General features: G+C 42.4%; 1 protein-coding gene across 1 annotated transcript in view; it reads right to left on the reverse strand.

The window, feature by feature from the left end:
- DLGAP2 (DLG associated protein 2) overlaps nt 1-17466 on the reverse strand; it is a 365596-nt gene that overhangs the window by 79834 nt on the left and 268296 nt on the right. Inside the window, exon 5 of the mRNA XM_060272460.1 lies at nt 6318-7384. Coding sequence (XP_060128443.1) covers nt 6318-7384 — 1067 coding nt within the window. The remainder of the gene's footprint in view (nt 1-6317; nt 7385-17466) is intronic.

Here is a 17466-nt window from a genome sequence, read left to right on the forward strand (position 1 = left end):
TATTTTCAGGCTGAGTCATTCATTCATACAGTATATAGACAAGATTACTTTAAAATGAAAGTCAATAGTGTATTACCATTGCATTTCCCAAATGTTAGTGGGAGTAGTAATGGTGGGAGAAAGTTTACTACTTCCTTTCTGTTTGTATGTTTCTTTGAAGTGTTTTTTTAAACTTCCTCCAGGCGTGCTCTATTCCAAAAAGCAGATAAAACCCAGTGAGCCCCAGACACATACTGAACGTACTATCCAAGCTGACATAGAATCATAGAATTGTAGAGTACTACTTCATCAGTACAGTGGTACCTTGGTTCTCAAACTTAATCTGTTCTGGAAGTCTGTTTCAAAACCAAAGCGTTCCAAAACCAAATCACGCTTTCCCATAGAAAGTAATGCAAAACGGATTAATCCGTTCCACAGGGCCGTCTTGAGCAGGTCGGGCGCCCTGGCACTGAGGCGCGGAGATTGCTCCGGTGCCACCGCCCTCAAAGCGCGCAGCATGGCTTTCACGCGGCTTTGCTGCGCAGCGCCCCCCTGCTGCCCTGGCGCCCTGGCGCCCCACGCCACCGGGAGTGCACCTAGAGCCAGGCCTGCCATTCCAGACTTTTAAAATCAGCCCCTAAAATAGCAATATAACATTAATTTTACTATCTAACGAGACCATTGATCCATAAAACGAAAGCAATAAACAATGTACTGCAGTCACACAATCAATCAGTAGCTGAACTGGGTTCCACACAGTCACAAAAACAAGAAAGCTGCAAAAACAAAAACGCAAAATAAATAGCAAAAGCAGACAGACCTTAGTGTAGCACTCAGATTGGAAGTGTAACACTCAAAACAGAGCATGTTTGGCTTCCAAAAAAAGTTCGCAAAATGGAACACTTACTTCCAGGTTTGCAGTGTTTGGGTTCCAAGTTGTTTGAGTACCAAGGCGTTTGAGAACCAAGGTACCACTGTAATCGTTTAAACAGCACCCAATGTGTCTGCCACAAAAGAAGCAGAAACTATCTAGGTACAGGCATGGTCAGGGATGAGAACACCCCAACAGAAAAGCTGGATATAGGGAACTACATGTAAAAAACAAATCCTCTATCAGATCTGCTAAAGTTTTAGTTGTTTACACAACGCTGAATTCCTACAGAAAGTAATCAATTCAGGCATGATAATACGGGTCCAAGGGTTTCTAAATATTATCACTGGCTAGAATACTCTGCTGTTTTCTATGCTGTCATTGCAATTTATGAGCAGTAAGGGGCATGCTGATTGCCAAAGTTTGTACCAAGTACGAAGACTTCAATAAAGCTACAAGAGAGCACTCACAAAGTGGATGGCATAGTGGTTCACATGAAGTTGCTTCTAACTTTCTTTCTGTCATGAACAGGAAAAAGATGTCAATTGAACAACAACTTAATACGCCACATGCAAGCGATATAGAAGAAAATAAGAACTCTAAAATATCAACCGTTGTGTATTGTGTGTTACAGGACCTTGCCCTTCATGGTAAGACCAGTTCCACAGGTAACATGGTGGACCTTTTACAGTTTTCATGTTGAGGCAGGGGATGGTTTTGTTTTGTTTTGGTTTTTTTTTAAAAAAAGCATGAACTTTTGGATACTGGGGCAAGCAATGCTAATTACACATCTGCAAGATGTGGCTAACTTTTGACGGAAGATACTGTTATGAAGGCTAATGCTTGCATGAGGTACTCAAGTTTTAGAGGATGAAACAGTGTGGAACAACTGTCTCTAGGTGTATGATTTGTGGAAGAAAGTGATGGAAATGCATCTGTACATGAGGAATTTATTGAGTTCCTTTCATTCTCAATACTAGTTCTGAGTTTGGACTGGATCTCAATGTTAATTGGACAAGAATACAATGGTTGTTCAACCATGGTAGGAAAGGAATATGGGGTTCAAGCACAAATCAGAGGAAATCTACTGTATACTCAGGCAACCTTTGTCCACTCCTCATCTCATAGAATTAATCACACAATAGATTATTTTAGCTGTGTGTTTGTACTACAGTTGGCCTAATTAAAGCCATCTTAAATTTTCCCGTGAGAACATCCAATGATGGCATCTGATACCCAACATACCAAAGCAATGTAAAACATAGTGCACTCAAAAATACAAGAGTATCTGTGTGTGTGTGTTGACAGAAAATTACATAAGCACTATGTTGCAATTCAAGCAATTAGCACTAGATTAAGCAACACGAAGACAAGACAACTTTCATGTTGTGCAAGCATCGACTTTCATCAATTGTCTTGTGATTATAAGCAAATATTATTTGATCCTGGAATCTGTCACCCAAGCTGTGCAATCTGTGAAGTTGGATATAGTGGGAAGGAGAGCACATATACAAGTGTTTCTGGAAATAATGAAACATCCAAGGGAAGCTAATGAGGAGACCTTGATCCCAACCAATCCACATAATAGTTCTATGAGCAGTCCATCTACATGGCTGCCTGGATTTGCTTATTACCTTGCTGAGGACTCATTACCAACCAGCTTACCAAATAAATACGTCTATTATTGTGTACCATAGGCAACATGAGCCTTACTGAATTACTGAACCATGCCAAACTGTTTCCTGTTATGGCTATCCTTACGGCACGTTCCTTCTCAGTTACACCATGCACAGGTACGTGATCCTTTAGCACTTTGGGCAGGGTGGAAGACATGTGTATGTTCAACAATGAGTGAAGACTGATTGTCTGGCTTTTGGTTGAGTGTTGTTGAGTGTCCATAGAGGAAAAGTTGAATACATTTCCCAAGGGGGAATTTACAAAATAAAGTTATGGAGCATTTCGCCCCAGACCCTCAAAGATTCCAATCCATTTTGCATTCTAATTTCCTTTACGGTATGGACAGACAAGCATTATTTTCAGACCTTACGTCAGGCATTCACCACAATCAAGGCAGATTTGGTGTACAGTGGTACCTCGGTTTACGACGATGATCCATTCCAGGGAGTTGGTCGCTCCCCGAGTTCATCACTTGCTGAAGGCACACTTCTGCGTGTGCGCAATGCACTGACAGAGCGCTTCTGCACATGCACGCGCTGCGCAGATCGCTTCTGCGCATCCGCACGCGCGGCGCAGATCGCTTCTGCGCATCCGCACGCGCGGAACCCGGATGTATTTACTTCCAGGTCCGCAGCGGTTGCTCTCCGAGTTTGACGTAAAGGGAGGTGGTCGCAAACCGAGGTTCCACTGTAAAGGGTGTGAAATTCAGCCTTAAGGATTTTGAATTTGGTTTAGATTCCCACAGTAATGTTGTTCAGTGGACAAATTGAAGCCGTACATCTTTCAAGTGCCTCATACTGTTACTGTTAAATGGACAAATGGAGCAATTTGTTGGAAATTAGTTCTGAAATGTATAATCTCATGCAATACAATAAATCACCAGCAGGTACAACCCAACATTGTTCCTTGTTGTTGCTCTTCAGCAACATGCAATGCTACATAGAGTTTAGCTGTAGAAAGACCGCAAATACTCAAGGCAGTGATCTGCAGCTGCACATCAAAGAGCTTGCCCCTACTCCCCAAACTATTTCTGTAGACACCTATAATTCTGCTAGATCCAGCCTCACATTTACTCCACCACCTTCCATTTTTAAAAATTTGCTAAGTAAATAATTTTTTTTCATTCTGAATTACGACATCAGAATAATGCTGAATATATACTGTATGTATGATTTAGTATTCCAGCAGATACTTTGTAATCTTCTATTGCGCACGGTGCCTTTGAGTACATTGTTTTTCCCAGTAATGAGCATTTAAATATCACAAAATGAAGAGTAGGTTTCTTTTGGGTTCAAATTTACTATTAAGAGGGATGGTGCACTGTTGTTTTCGAAATTAACTTTAAACCAGGAACCAGGCAAAGGGCATTCTCGGTAGCGGCGCCCGCCCTGCGGAACACCCTCCCATCAGATGTCAAGGAAATAAACAACTATCTGACTTTTAGAAGACACCCGAAGGCAGCCCTGTTTCGGGAATTTTTTTATGTCTAATGTTTTACAATTTTTTATGTACTGCAAGCTACCCAGAGTAGGTGGGGAAACCCAGCCAGATGGGCAGGGTATAAATAATAAAACTATTAATATTATTATTTAAAATATACGATCAAAATTCTGTGAATTATTCTTAGCTAGCCAGGATACATTTCCAGGTATTTCTTGGTAGCAGCCTGGCAAATGTTGCTGTTCCTATTATTTTGGAACCCTGCACTCCCATTGTTCATCCAGCAGCCTTAGAAGTTCTCTGCATCCAATTATTTATTCAAGCCTTATACATTTTCTGAATAAATTAGACAAACATTATTGGCAAATATGATTGCAGACCAAATGACTCAAGCAGTGATAGGTTAATCTAAGTAGTGTGAACACAATGATGGATGAGAGCAACTGAGCAACGAGGCCTCTCTAACATAAGATCTAGCAGCCAAATCATATGCATGTTTATTATGCAGGGCTGCACTCAATATACTATGGAAGACCATGGCCAGGATATGGGCTTGGTGCTATCTTCTTTCCTTTCTTTTGCTGTGGGGGGGGGAGGGCACAGGGGCAGTTGCCCCAGGCACAAAATTTTTAGGGGCACAAAATTCAGCACCCAGTGCTGCCTCAATATAGCTGTGTGTTTCCATCTCTGGGCTCTGTTGAAAACGGCTTCTCCATGCAAACCAGGGAGTGACCTCTCCCGATAACGGAACAGCTCTTCTTTTCTTATCTCTGCAGCTGCCATTTCCTGGGTGATGTGGATGCTATTGGGCAGTTGAATGCACATGCATACTCTGTCTGTTTCCCTCACTCCCTCACTCCCGCCCTGCTCCACATGGCCCCGGGTACAGGCAACCCACACTATGCCACTGTCTTCAAATAAGTACATGGAGTTGCTAATTACCGAAAAACAACAACAGGAAATCCATCTAGATCAGGGGTTTGTGGCTTGGGCCGGTTCACGGTCCCACAGACGCCGCGGTGAGCCAGTGTGTGTGTGTGTGTGTGTGTGCACGCAAAACGCTATTTCCAGAGCTCCTTCCGGCGCGGAGAAGGCGTGCACAGCTTCCCATTGGCTGCAGGCGGTGGGGGTCCATGGGGCGCTTCATGGGCCGCTTGTGGCCCATGGGGCTTAGGTTGCCAACCCCTGATCTAGATTCAGATAGGTAGCTGTGCTGGTCTGACACAGTCGAAATAAATTAAAAAATTGTCCAGTAGCACTTTAGAGACCAACTAAATTTGTTCTCGGTATAAGCTTTCGTGTGCATGCACACTTCTTCAGATAGGAGATCCTCCTGATTATGAATCACCTGAGTCATGTTAGTTTATCCCTCAGGACTATATTGGGAAGTGGGGGCAGACATGTCCATGGGACTTGCAATTAAGTATGCATAGAATTGCTCCTATCGTTTCCTTTTCCTAATAAATGTCTGATATCAGAACAAAATAGATGTAACTAAGGGCTTGACTACGCATTGCACTCAAGTGTGTGTAACAAAACCTGAATGGCAGCTTTAAAAGCAGCTTCAGGAAAGGCGAAATTAGTTGAAGAATTAAGGCAAGAGGACAGGGGCATTCAGAAAATCCTGCAGGGGCCGTTTGTAGCAAAGAAGAGGCATGCAGGGAAAAATTTAAGCACCCTTTCTCTGTTCTAAGCTCCCCAAGCCACCTACCCACTTTCAGCTGCCTTTAAGAGATGGTATTGGGATTCTGCACGCGGTGAGCTGAACGCAGTAGGTATTGTTTGTACTTATCCCTTGTTGAGCAATGAGCAAGGCAGAATTCAGATGCCTGCAACACGCACACTATTCAAAGACAGCAGCAGTCCAAGAGCCCACAGACTCCACTCAAGGAAGCCAATTAGGAGCTTGATGGTTAGCAGCTCGTGAAAGGGCAGGAAGTGGATTTGTGCTGCTCGTCATCACTAGTCTATGCTTGTGGGTTGTAAAAATAAATAAATAAAACAAAATATCTGCTGAAGATACCATGAACTTAAAAAGAAATAGAATAGGAAATAGAATAGAAATAGAAAAGAAGCTTTTTTTGTGAAATTACTAAAGCAGCGATATGATAATAGGATTATGTTTAAATGATGATCTATTACATGACCAGTTTGATTACTCTTTCCTTTTTGATTATTCTGAACATTTGGAATGTCCTTATGTTTTATTCCAAGGTGCAAAACTAGAGAACTTGACAGCAAATAACTCATGTAAGGCATGCACGTAAAAAACAACAATCCTCCAGTGGTCTTATAACAGTGAGTTCCCATACGTGTGTGTGTGTGTGTGTGTGTGACATTTAGCTCCTACCTGAAGGTAATGGCATGGCCTCAAGGAAGGTTTGATTTCCTGATGAACTAGAGGCTTATCTAGGTTAAGAGATGACTTGCGATAAGCTTCCTTAGCCTGGCTTACTGTAAGCGTAGACCAAGAACTCCTTTTCATGTATTTGCCATCAGGGGCCATTGCAAGCCCTTCACAGGCCGAGCACTTCACATCGTTGTTACTTTTAGAAGTCTTTAATGAGAGGTCCCCAAAATGTCCCTGAAGAGCTTCAGGGTAGCAATGAGAAATATGGTCCGGGTGATGCCTGTTTACAACACTAGGTGTTCGGTAAGTGCTATCACTATCCAAATTGTCGTCGGAGCTCCACCAACTGCTCATCCCACTTTTATGCTTGCTCTCAGGTTTCCGGTCTTTGCTTTTACTTCTTTTGCTATGCTTAGAATGATGTCCGTGGTGGTGGTCATCTCCTCGGCCGTCTCCCTTTGTCCCGTTGACATTGCTCTTGGAAGATCCTTCCAAAGAATGAGATTTCGTGAAAAGTTTTTGGACCGAATGAACAAGGTGACGTATTCTCCCTGGGCTTTCGCTGCGTTGTTCGGCGGCCGTTGAGGTCCTCTGGTACTGCAGAGTATGAAAGCCATCCCTGTGGAGGGGAAGCTGCTTCTCAAACTGATCCAGCAGATTTGCAGGGATCCGGTTGATCTTAGGGTTAGCATGAGACATGGTGCAATCGTCCCTAGTATCGTAATGTGAGGTGTAGTGCATTCTGGGGAAAGTGCTACTGGACATATGATCGCCCATAACCATGGGCATCATCATGCATTCTGAATGGATGGAGCTTCGCGGCGAGCAGCGATGGTGGTCCATCGGGCAGCTCTCCGTGGGGCTGAGAAGATATGATTGCCTTGACTCCTGGCCATGGTGAAGATGGTCGTGGGGGTGTTCACAATCTTCAGGGGATGCTAAACCACAAGTATGAGCAGAACATAGCTGTGGCTGGTTGTGACTGCCAGATAATCCTTTCATGTTCCTTGAAACAGGAGAATATGATTCCTCATCGAAGTGCTGAGGAGACCATGAGTATGGTTGGTCTGTTGACAGAACACAAAGAACACGTATCAGTCAGATAGGAGAAATGCAGCAAAAGTCATAAAAGTGTACTACAAAGAAAAATGGCGCTGCAATTATTACTTAATTACTTAAATTACAGTCACTTAGCAAACAGTTTGCAAAGAGTCTATATGACATACGACATCAACTACAGGACAGATGAGCATGGCTTGGCCAAAATGCTGTTGTGAGCCAAATGGGGAGGCCTGGCAGGTCTAATTAGGCCTGTGGGCTGGAGCTTTCTCACCACTGGCTTGTATCCTTACATTTCACCCTGTACTGAACTAATTATTGGGGGCGGGGTAGTACCTCTGGTGAGGGACGCATCATGCTCCTTCTGGGTTAGTTGGTCCACCTTCAGTCCCCACCCTGCACTCTGTTCCCACCTGGCTAGGGTTGCCAGACTCAATAGAGGACATGATTTCTGTGCCTTTAATTGCCCTGCTCTCTTTTGAGTCTGGAAACCTTAAAGAGAATCCAGCAGACCCCTTGCTTGGAAATTAAACAAAGGGTCTGCTGGTTTCTCTTCAAGGTTTCCAGACTCAAAAGAGAGCAGGGCAGTTAAAGGCACAGGAGCCCTGTCCTCTATTGAGTCTGGCAACCCTACACCTGGCTAGCTAAACCAGGGGAGGGCAGCAGATGGGTCTCAAACCCCCAGGGAGTTAGGGACTTGCATGCAAAGACAGACTCTGGCAGATGGAGCAGACGAGACTAACAGTGGGTCCAACAAGTAGGCAGTTTCTGCATGTGCTTTAGAGGGAAATGAGGGACAGATGGGCCTCGTCAACCTAAGAAGGTAGCCTTTCTAGGAGAAGGAAAACCTCTGCTGGCTTGCAGCTATACTTATTGGTGAGAAAGGCTTTGGGAGTAAACTCTGAGGAAAAATCCATACCCACTGCCTTGGGGGGGGGGCATCTTCAGGAGAAGAAAAGGCTAAGGAGTAAACTCTACACAAATACAGAGTGGAGCCCCTAAGATATCTTGTATGCCTCATTCCAGCAATTCTTGCCACCAAGCTGGTGCCGAATGTATTACTTTACTTTCATTTGGCTCACATCAGCGAGGGGGATCTTGTCTTCTGGGCAGCCCAGGACTTCCATATACACTGCACACTGCTTGTGTCCCAGATAGATCAATTTGGTGATGCTACAGCACCAAAAACAGCATGGGAGGTAGCAGTTACAAATTTCTGGTCTCTGCAGTCACAGCAGATGCTGACATTCTCCAGCGGCTTGACTTCACCCCCAGAGAATGTCTGTTGAAACAGATGGATGCCAGCATTTTGACCAATAAGGTTATCCAAATGTTTAGCAGGCTACTTGATAGTGTCACAGATATAATTTTTAGGGCTCAGTCTAGCTAATGTGACACAGTTTGCACTGCAAATTTAAGTCATTCTCAGTAACTAAATCCTACTAAAGAATTCATGAGTAAATTATGAGAATTCAGCTGTACAGGTATGATTGAAACAAAATAAAAAAATTCCTTCCAGTAGCACCTTAGACTTAGAGACCAACTAAGTTTGTCATTGGTATGAACATTCGTTGTATCTGAAGAAGTGTGCATGCACACGGAAGCTCATACCAATGACAAACTTAATTGGTCTCTAAGGTGCTACTGGAAGGAATTTTTTTATTTTGTTTCGACTACGTCAGACCAACACGGCTACCTACCTGTAACTAGGTATAACTGAGTTCAACATGTGCTTAACTCTCTTTCATAGAAATCAACATGACTCAAAAGTTAAAGTGCAAAATATAAAATTCCTGCCTTCTCACCAGCAAAAGTTGACACATGCTACAGAAGCATTCGATTCTTCTACATTTAATAACTTTCCTCATTAGTTTTCAGGGAAATCTAATGCCCAATAAACACCAAAAAATGACTTCTAATTAAGTGTGTTTTCTATTGTGTTCAGAGTTTGATTAATACTTTCGCTCAATGTTATACAAGATCTTGCAGCTGTGAAATTCTGCAAACAAATCAGAATGATTTAAATATTCTAAAATTCTCAAACTTTCAGTTTATTAAACTTTTCAAAAGGAAATTAGCATCTGAGCTGTAAGAGCCATCTTCACAAGAGCAGCCATACATTTCAGTGATTATGTTGGCTTCTTCACAGCCTTTTGACATATTTGCTTGAGAAAACATCGTTACTGAAAACTATTGCAAATGTGCAATACAAATAAGTAGTGGATTCTGAAAGAAATTGAAGCCAGAGAATACAGTCTTGCAACACTATAGCTTCAATGGATTGACTTTGAAGTATCCTTTGAGGGGACTCACAGGATCTGATCAAATGGATGATGACGTCAGTTTCATGGCTATCGTGTGAATGGCAACCATCTCTAATCTAGGGTGCCATTCAGACACTGGAGGACTCATTGAAAGTGTAATTGGACCCCCTTTTTCCCTGAGCAAAACAAATTGCAGCCTTGCGTGCTACATGAAATAAAGGAACTGACATCCCAATAGGTTTTTAAAAGAAAAAAGGTACATCTAGATTTCCCTGTAATAATTCAAAAAACAAACAAACCAGTACCCATCCTGAAAAATAAACCTCTCGGCATAGCTGCCAAGTTTTCCCTTTACTCGCGAGGAAGCCTATTCAGCATAAGGGAAAATCCCTTTAAAAAAGGGATAACTTGGCAGCTATGCCTCTCGGTGCCCTTTGCTTCTCTCCCACATTTCTTAAGCAGCAGGGCAGCTGGATAAAAAGGAGAGCCAATTCCCCTTCTTGGCCCTCCAAGTTGCATCCCCTGCCAAGTCCCCAATGCACAAAGGTACCTAAATGGGACGGGGATAGTGGGATTAGAGATGAGAAAGGACTTGTCAGCTGACGAGCAGCAGCAATGGCATCTGTGTCTGTGCTGGCGTGCTCAAGGAAAGATAAATGTATTTTAATGTTTGTGCAACTGGTGTGTGTGTGTGTGGTGTAGCAAACCACTTAGAAGCCTGTTTTTGGCTTTAAATGGTATATGAATGAATGAATGAATGAATGAATAATATTATCCTTTTTTCTGTCCACTCATCCCACTGCTCTGACCTTTTCTGGTCACCACTTGCTGCTGATCTGTTCGGTTGCTGCTTAAGATGTCTCTGTTTACAGCTTCCAGCAGGCAGGAAGAAAGAGACTTGAGTGGCCACCGTGGCTGTCAAGTGACTTCACTTGCTGTGATCATGGTGGGTGTATCTCTGTTCTCCAAGGCGGAAGGCAAACAAAGGGATTGTAGGAGGGAAGTGAGATCTAAGGCTGTACTTACTGTAATTGCCCCCTTCTTCCTGACCCCAGCCAACCTGGTCTGTTTCTAGCTCATGTGTTGCTAGGGCACCCTCTTTGACCTAAGAATAATCTGAATCACTACAACCTGGCTGTTGGGGACAGCCCTTTCCATAACTTCCTAAAGATGTCAAGTTGTGGGTTTAGTCAGAGTAGAGTATATATGGGTAGGTGAGGCTGAAACTTTGGGCTCTTCTGAACTCCCAATGCATTACTAACATGAAGGCTTGGAAATGAGCAGGGGGAATAAGAAACTACAGTTCCCAAAACTGATAATCTAAATGTGCTCAGAAGACTTTGTTGCAAGGAGTGGAGTTTTATGAAGAGCTCTTCTCCAAAGGTCAAGAGAGTCCCAAGCCATGCTAAATCAAGGCAGGTAGATGTGTGTGAATATGTCTGTGTGCGGGCACACGCAGAAGTTCATCCCTCTCTACTGGGAGTATGAACCTTCTCCATCTCATATATTATACTGATAGACATATAGAAATAAATGTTCACTCGCCTATTCACAATGACTAGCCTAGATGAGAGTTGCCTACTAACATTTGTGAATATCCGCATGATATTGAATTTCTTTAACTGCACTAGGTTTATTCAAAACATTAGGGCTTCCCCATTCAAACACTTTACCCTCTGAAACTTATTTCCTTTTCTTAGAGCCCTGAAACACCTATGAATATACGGCTGCATAAAATAAATAATTGCTGAGCCTTAGCGACATAATTGTCATCAATGAAAACTGAACATGAAAGAAACACTCTGGATTTAGCCAAGTAACAAGTACTTGAATTAAGAATGGTTAACTCCAATTATAATGAAATCATTATACTTTGTTTTGTGCATTTTAAAATGGCTATACTTGGAGAAAGAAAGCATTACTGAATCAATACACCCCCTACACACACACACACACACACAGAGAGAGAGAGAGAGAGAGAGAGAGAGAGAGAGAGAGAGAGAGAGAGAGAGAATCCTTCTCGTGTTTCTGTGACCTGCTGGTGAATACTATTAGAGAAGCCCTGTCTGCCTTTACTTAGCATCACAAGTTTGGCAAAGACCTATTATAACCTGCTGCTCACCACTTGAGGAGACACAAAGGTATTCTCTGCAGCATCCAATCGGGATGGGGAAGGATTTCAGGCTGATACACATTCTGGAGCAAACCCACCCCTTCCGCCGCTCCCAACGAAATGTGTGGGTTGGAATGCAGTACACTCCAGAATATTCAGTACTGCAAAACTTGAAAGAAGGAGTTTGAGGGCTGCTCTAACCCTGAACAGCTTCCAAGTTGCTTGGAGCTGCTAAAAAGCGTGCCACCTTTCTATCCAAACCAGATTTGCTCCTACGGGTATCCCCAGCCATGACTGCTTAAAGGTTAAGAACATAAGAAGTGCTCTGCTGGAGTAAATGCCTGCAAGATGCCCTCAGAAGGAAATGAAGTTTGCCCCCCACCAGCTGGTATTCAGAGAGCTGCTTGTTCTACTGGAGTTACAGCAAAGACTTGTGGCCTTCCCAACAGTCCCATCCAGAATAGTCAACGGTCAGAAATGATAGGAGCTGTGTAGCCCAACATTGAGATGACCTCAGGTTGTCTAACTCTGACTTACGCTTTGCTCTCATGGCTAAGTAGCTATTGGAAGGCATATCCTCTATGATTTGTCTAGTCTTTATAAATACCACATTATAAACTAGGCTTATTAAGCCCCTGAAGCAGAGGTCCTCATTAGGCCAGGCATGTCAAACCTGCGGCCCTCCAGATGTTTTGGACTACAATTCCCATCTTCCCCAACCACTGGTCCTGCTAGCTAGGGATCATGGGAGTTGTAGGCCAAAACATCTGGAGGGCCGCAGGTTTGACATGCCTGTCATTAGGCCAATCAACCCTTTACAGCAAAGAAAGGGCATTAATAATTGTCCTCCATCACCCAGCTGTTTTGCACTGCACAAATGCCTCAGGTTCAAAATTGTCCTCTGAATCTGTGATCTCTCCACATTAGTCACCTCTTTGCCATGATGGAAAAAGGGGACAAATGTTTCACAGGCGCGGCTGCGTTCAGAATTCACTTCTGAGGCACAGCTGAAAATTGATGTGAAGATATTGGATAAAGCAACAGTCTGAAAAGTGTGGCTCTGCCGCCATCGCAAACCTTTTACAAGTGTCTTCATGTAAAGGCACGTAGCTTCAGCACAAATCACATGTATACAGTGGCCATTTACGGGACAACATTTTCATGCATGCCAGAAACCAATTACTTAAGCCAGCTTCATGAGACCTGTCAAATAACTAGATGTATGTACGCACACATTGTGAAACAAAGGGTGGAGTCCAATATACCTCTAAGTCAATTATTCTGTCAGTGCAAGGTTTTCTGCCAGTACAACCTTCTCCCCCTCTGCTCCCCATGTACACACTCTATATCTGTTCTAGGGGTTACCCTAACCCTCTGGAGCAGATCTGGGGACAACATGGCAGAGGGGAAAGTTCAACTGCAGGTGCAGAGATTGGGAAAATGATCCCTTTTCTATGCTTGGAGCATCTTAGGGCCTTCAGCCTGGTGTCTGGAAACTTGCCTATTTTCCATCTTAGCTTCATTGGCTCCTGCTTGCTAGGTTAGGGGACTGAGGTTATTAAAAAGAAATAAATAAATCAAATTCATCTGCAGGCTTTAAATTTTAAATTCATTACACTACTCTATTTGCTCATTACATTGCTGAAATTCATGAAGCAATGCTATGCTTCTGGTGCCATGTTTGGAGTAGCAGGAAATGTTTTCAGAAGGGCAGCTACTGCCTTCTCCCATCACCTTGAGATACCTCATCAAATATCAATAGCTTAACACTCAATGGTTTCTTTTAGGATCTGGATAAGTATTTTTGCTCCTTCCTTTCCCCAGGAAAGAAAAAGCTGCAATACATACAGAGATTATTTCCAATCCATTAAAATTTGGCTGACTCTTGTTACTGTTCTGTGTGAGATTTCAAAGGTAATTTATCAGCCTAGTAAATAGTTCATCTACTGAAGGAGTGGGGAATTTGTAGCCTTTAAGTTGTTGTTGGACTACAGCTCCCATCATCCCTGACCAATGTCTGTGCTGGCTGGAGCTGATGGGAATTGGAGTACAACAATTGACTGCTTATGTTCTCTTCTTTTTCAAATGAATGGTCAGAATACTACCTCTTCCCACGTGTTATACCTTCCCCAGAGCGTTACCTGTCCTGTTTCCTTCTCACTTCCTTTATATCCTCACTTAAACACACACACACAAAAAACTCACAAAATTTCAATTAACATATGTCTTTCATTGTTTTTTTTCAGTTACTCTTGTCTTCCTCTGGAGAACATTTCTCATGCAGTGTCAATAGGAAGGGATGTTAAGATGAGTTTTAAACACACGGAAAGCATGATTTGGAAATGGTGGTATAATTCAACTAACAGCACAGAAATAATTTCAATACTGTGGAGGACTTCAAAACTGTGTTTTTATTCTTAGCAACAAAAGTCATCGAGCCTATCGTGCAGCTAACTGAAATCTTAGGTGCTACTGAAGGAATTTTTTTATTTAACTGAAATATTGTGAAAGCAAGTGAAAATGTTGAAGACATTCAAAACAAGCACACTGAATGCTAAAATCAGCCTCTTTCCTATTGAATGAAAAACCAATTTCATAAGCTAATTGTAGCATCTAGGTATGAATAAACCATTCTTACATGACATATTTTCAGAACAATTCTAAACTTGATTACAAAACTTATTGGATGCCAATGTAACCTACAAGTTGGAAACATCAAAACTCTTCCTTTTTAGTATAGTTCTTACATATTTTCAGTTCTTTTTGGATCTGCAATATAATTCATGATTTTCATAGATCATTGTTTGGCTACTGAAGCCACTGTGGACCTTGAGAAATTTGTAATAGCATAGAGAGTGTTTGACTAGGACCAGGGAGATCTGGGTTCAGATTCAGATTAGCCATTTCAGTATTTCTGGTGTTCGGTACCATCACATTTTTGCAAAAAAAAAAAAAAAATTGAAATAATATATGAGAAGTCAGCATACAGACAACACCACAGACAATGCCCCACCCTAGGAACCAATCAGACAGGGTCTCTGGATGTTCTTAGGAGGTTTGGCCCGAGACTTCAGTACTGCTGCCCATTTTCTGTGTGTGGATCTGAAATGAATTACATAATCTTCATGTACCATCCATGTAGAGTTTAGGACACTGAGCCCTAACCCTTGTGAAATTCTCCTTTTCTATATACACAGAGCCTTTATCTAACAACAACAACAACACCTGAGGGAGTGTCTCCACCCCCATCGTTCAGCCCTGACACTAAGGTCCAGCGCCGAGGGCCTTCTGGCAGTTCCCTTACTGTGAGAAGCGAGGTTACAGGGAACCAGGCAGAGGGCCTTCTTGGTAGTGGCGCCCGCCCTGTGGAACGCCCTCCCACCAGATGTCAAGGCAATAGGCAACTACCTGACTTTTAAAAGACATCTGAAGGCAGCCCTGTTTAGGGAAGTTTTTAATGTTTAATGCTGTATTGTGTTTTTAATATTCGGTTGGGAGCTGCCCAGAGTGGCTGGGGAGACCCAGCCAGATGGGCAGGGTATAAGTAAATAAATAAATATTATAATACCCCACCCATATATTCCGTTCCCATAACCTATCCCAAGAAACCTTATCACCTATCCCAAGAAATAAAGTTTATCAATGGGATTCGGTACTGGTGCAGTGGAATGACTCATATGGTTTATGTAGCATGCCACAGCATCATCTCATCAGTGAGTGCCAGTCCTAAACAAAAGTAAACAAAACACTTTTTATTTATTTGTATACCTGCCTGGCACAATTTCAGAGCTGGGCGGGGGGGGGGGGGAGGAAGAGCAAAACAAATGAGAAGTATTGCAAATAATCCCTGTTGAGATATGTCCCCCATCCCACAACAAGCTGTGTATAAATGTCATGAAATAAAGAAAGAAATACCAACTTTGTAACACCTAGAAACAATCTAACTTTGCTAAGCGTGGAGCAACAGCCCTTCACACAGAAAGGGCAGGTTTCAACGGACTTGTGTGTCAAGCTATTATTTTCTGTGAGCTGCAGAGGAATCATGGCAAGAGACGGAAATTCCTGCAGGTGTCTTCAAATTAATACAAACGTTAGCTGTCACTGAGATGTTGTGCTGATGCAGTATGTCTTTTGTTCATGAGGATGCTAGAGCATTTCTTGCATTGTTGCATTGCCTGTAAACGCTTGCATAAATAATGGCCTTCCAGAGGGGAAAAAAATAAATAAATCAGAAGTGTGGTTTCCAGTATCAAAGGAATCCCAAAGCAATTAAACAGAGTCCTCACAAACAGACAGAAGTCAAGACACTTGAGAAGAAAGCATGCTGTGTGCAGATTCCCGTGTTACCCAAGCTGTATGATTATCTATTTTACATGTCTATGTCCTGCTCCCCTCCAGTAAGGTATGCAATGGAAGGGGTGCGTGGTGTAATGATATTTCCTGCACATCACTGCTCTTCCCCTTGGCTTAGTGGCAATGGTGTGGAATGGAGCCGTGCAAAATGTCCCACCCATGTGGTTTCCCTAATGCCTATGTTACTACAGTGATGTAGGGAGCAGAGGGTCAGCTATGCTGTTTAGTTAACATAAGAACCAACCCACAAAGATTGCAGTGTAAGCATTCAAATGTGAATGAGTTACCAAACAAGAAATTGGAATTCACATTTTTTTGTAGGTCCTCCACAGCCCTGCTGATTGAGAGCTTCAACGAATATTCCTAATCCTTTCCATATTTTATGCACATGTGTCTCTCGAAGCACCTAAACTATCAACCAACCCAGCAGGACGCCTGATGTGAAGTTTATGAATCTGCACTGCAAACTACAGGAAGAAAGGCACACGGGAGAATGCAAATTTAAAATACATTTGTCTGCAAAGCTAACTGCACTTAAGGCTACGGGTACATTTAACTACAGAAGAAATGTTACCTTTTCAAAGAGCAGGCCCCCAAACGCCATTTTTATATGAAAAATTGGATTCCATAGAATACAACAAAATCTGTGAAAGTAATAATAATACTTAATGCTTAGCGCTTTGGATAGTGACTAACAACTTTCAACACACTAAATGTAAACATTTTGTCAACCTATATTTCAAGACTGCAAAAGAAGCAGAAAAGCAAACCCATAAATACTATTGACATTCCATATCATGGCCTGCCTGGTTTGGATAGAATGCTAAAACCACAATTTAGTGTTTCATACCTGAGCTATTGCAAGCCCCAGGCTCCACCAGAGGAGGAAATCAGATACTTTTGCTTTTAAACTAACCAGAGTTCCCAAACGCAAGTCTGAAGTATGGTTAGTTCAAAGTAGCCAATATCAACTGTTGCTTATAATCCTGCCTTTGTTTACCAATCAGAGTTTAAACTAATCAAAGTTCCCGAACTTTGACTGTAACATGGAAATCTGGTTAGCTTAAATCCTCTTAAATCATGTCCTCCTCTGGCATGTGTCAGAGGAGAAAAAGCCAGGAAGGAAGAGGCTCACAAGGCCAAGCATTGCACAGTTATGGTTTAGTAATGGTTTAGCATTATGTCTGTACCAGCAGATCAAAATGGTGATATTAGTTTCAGTAGCAATATTGTACAGTACAAGGTTTTGGGTGATCTTTATAATAAGTAATTTGCTTTTGTACACTTAATTATCCTATGCAAGTGTTCCTATGTATCTGAATGTGGACGATAACTACTTTACGGTCCTAATAATGGGAAA

Source organism: Zootoca vivipara, chromosome 3 (genome assembly GCF_963506605.1).
Source record: "Zootoca vivipara chromosome 3, rZooViv1.1, whole genome shotgun sequence".
Taxonomy (NCBI): Eukaryota; Metazoa; Chordata; class Lepidosauria; order Squamata; family Lacertidae; genus Zootoca; species Zootoca vivipara.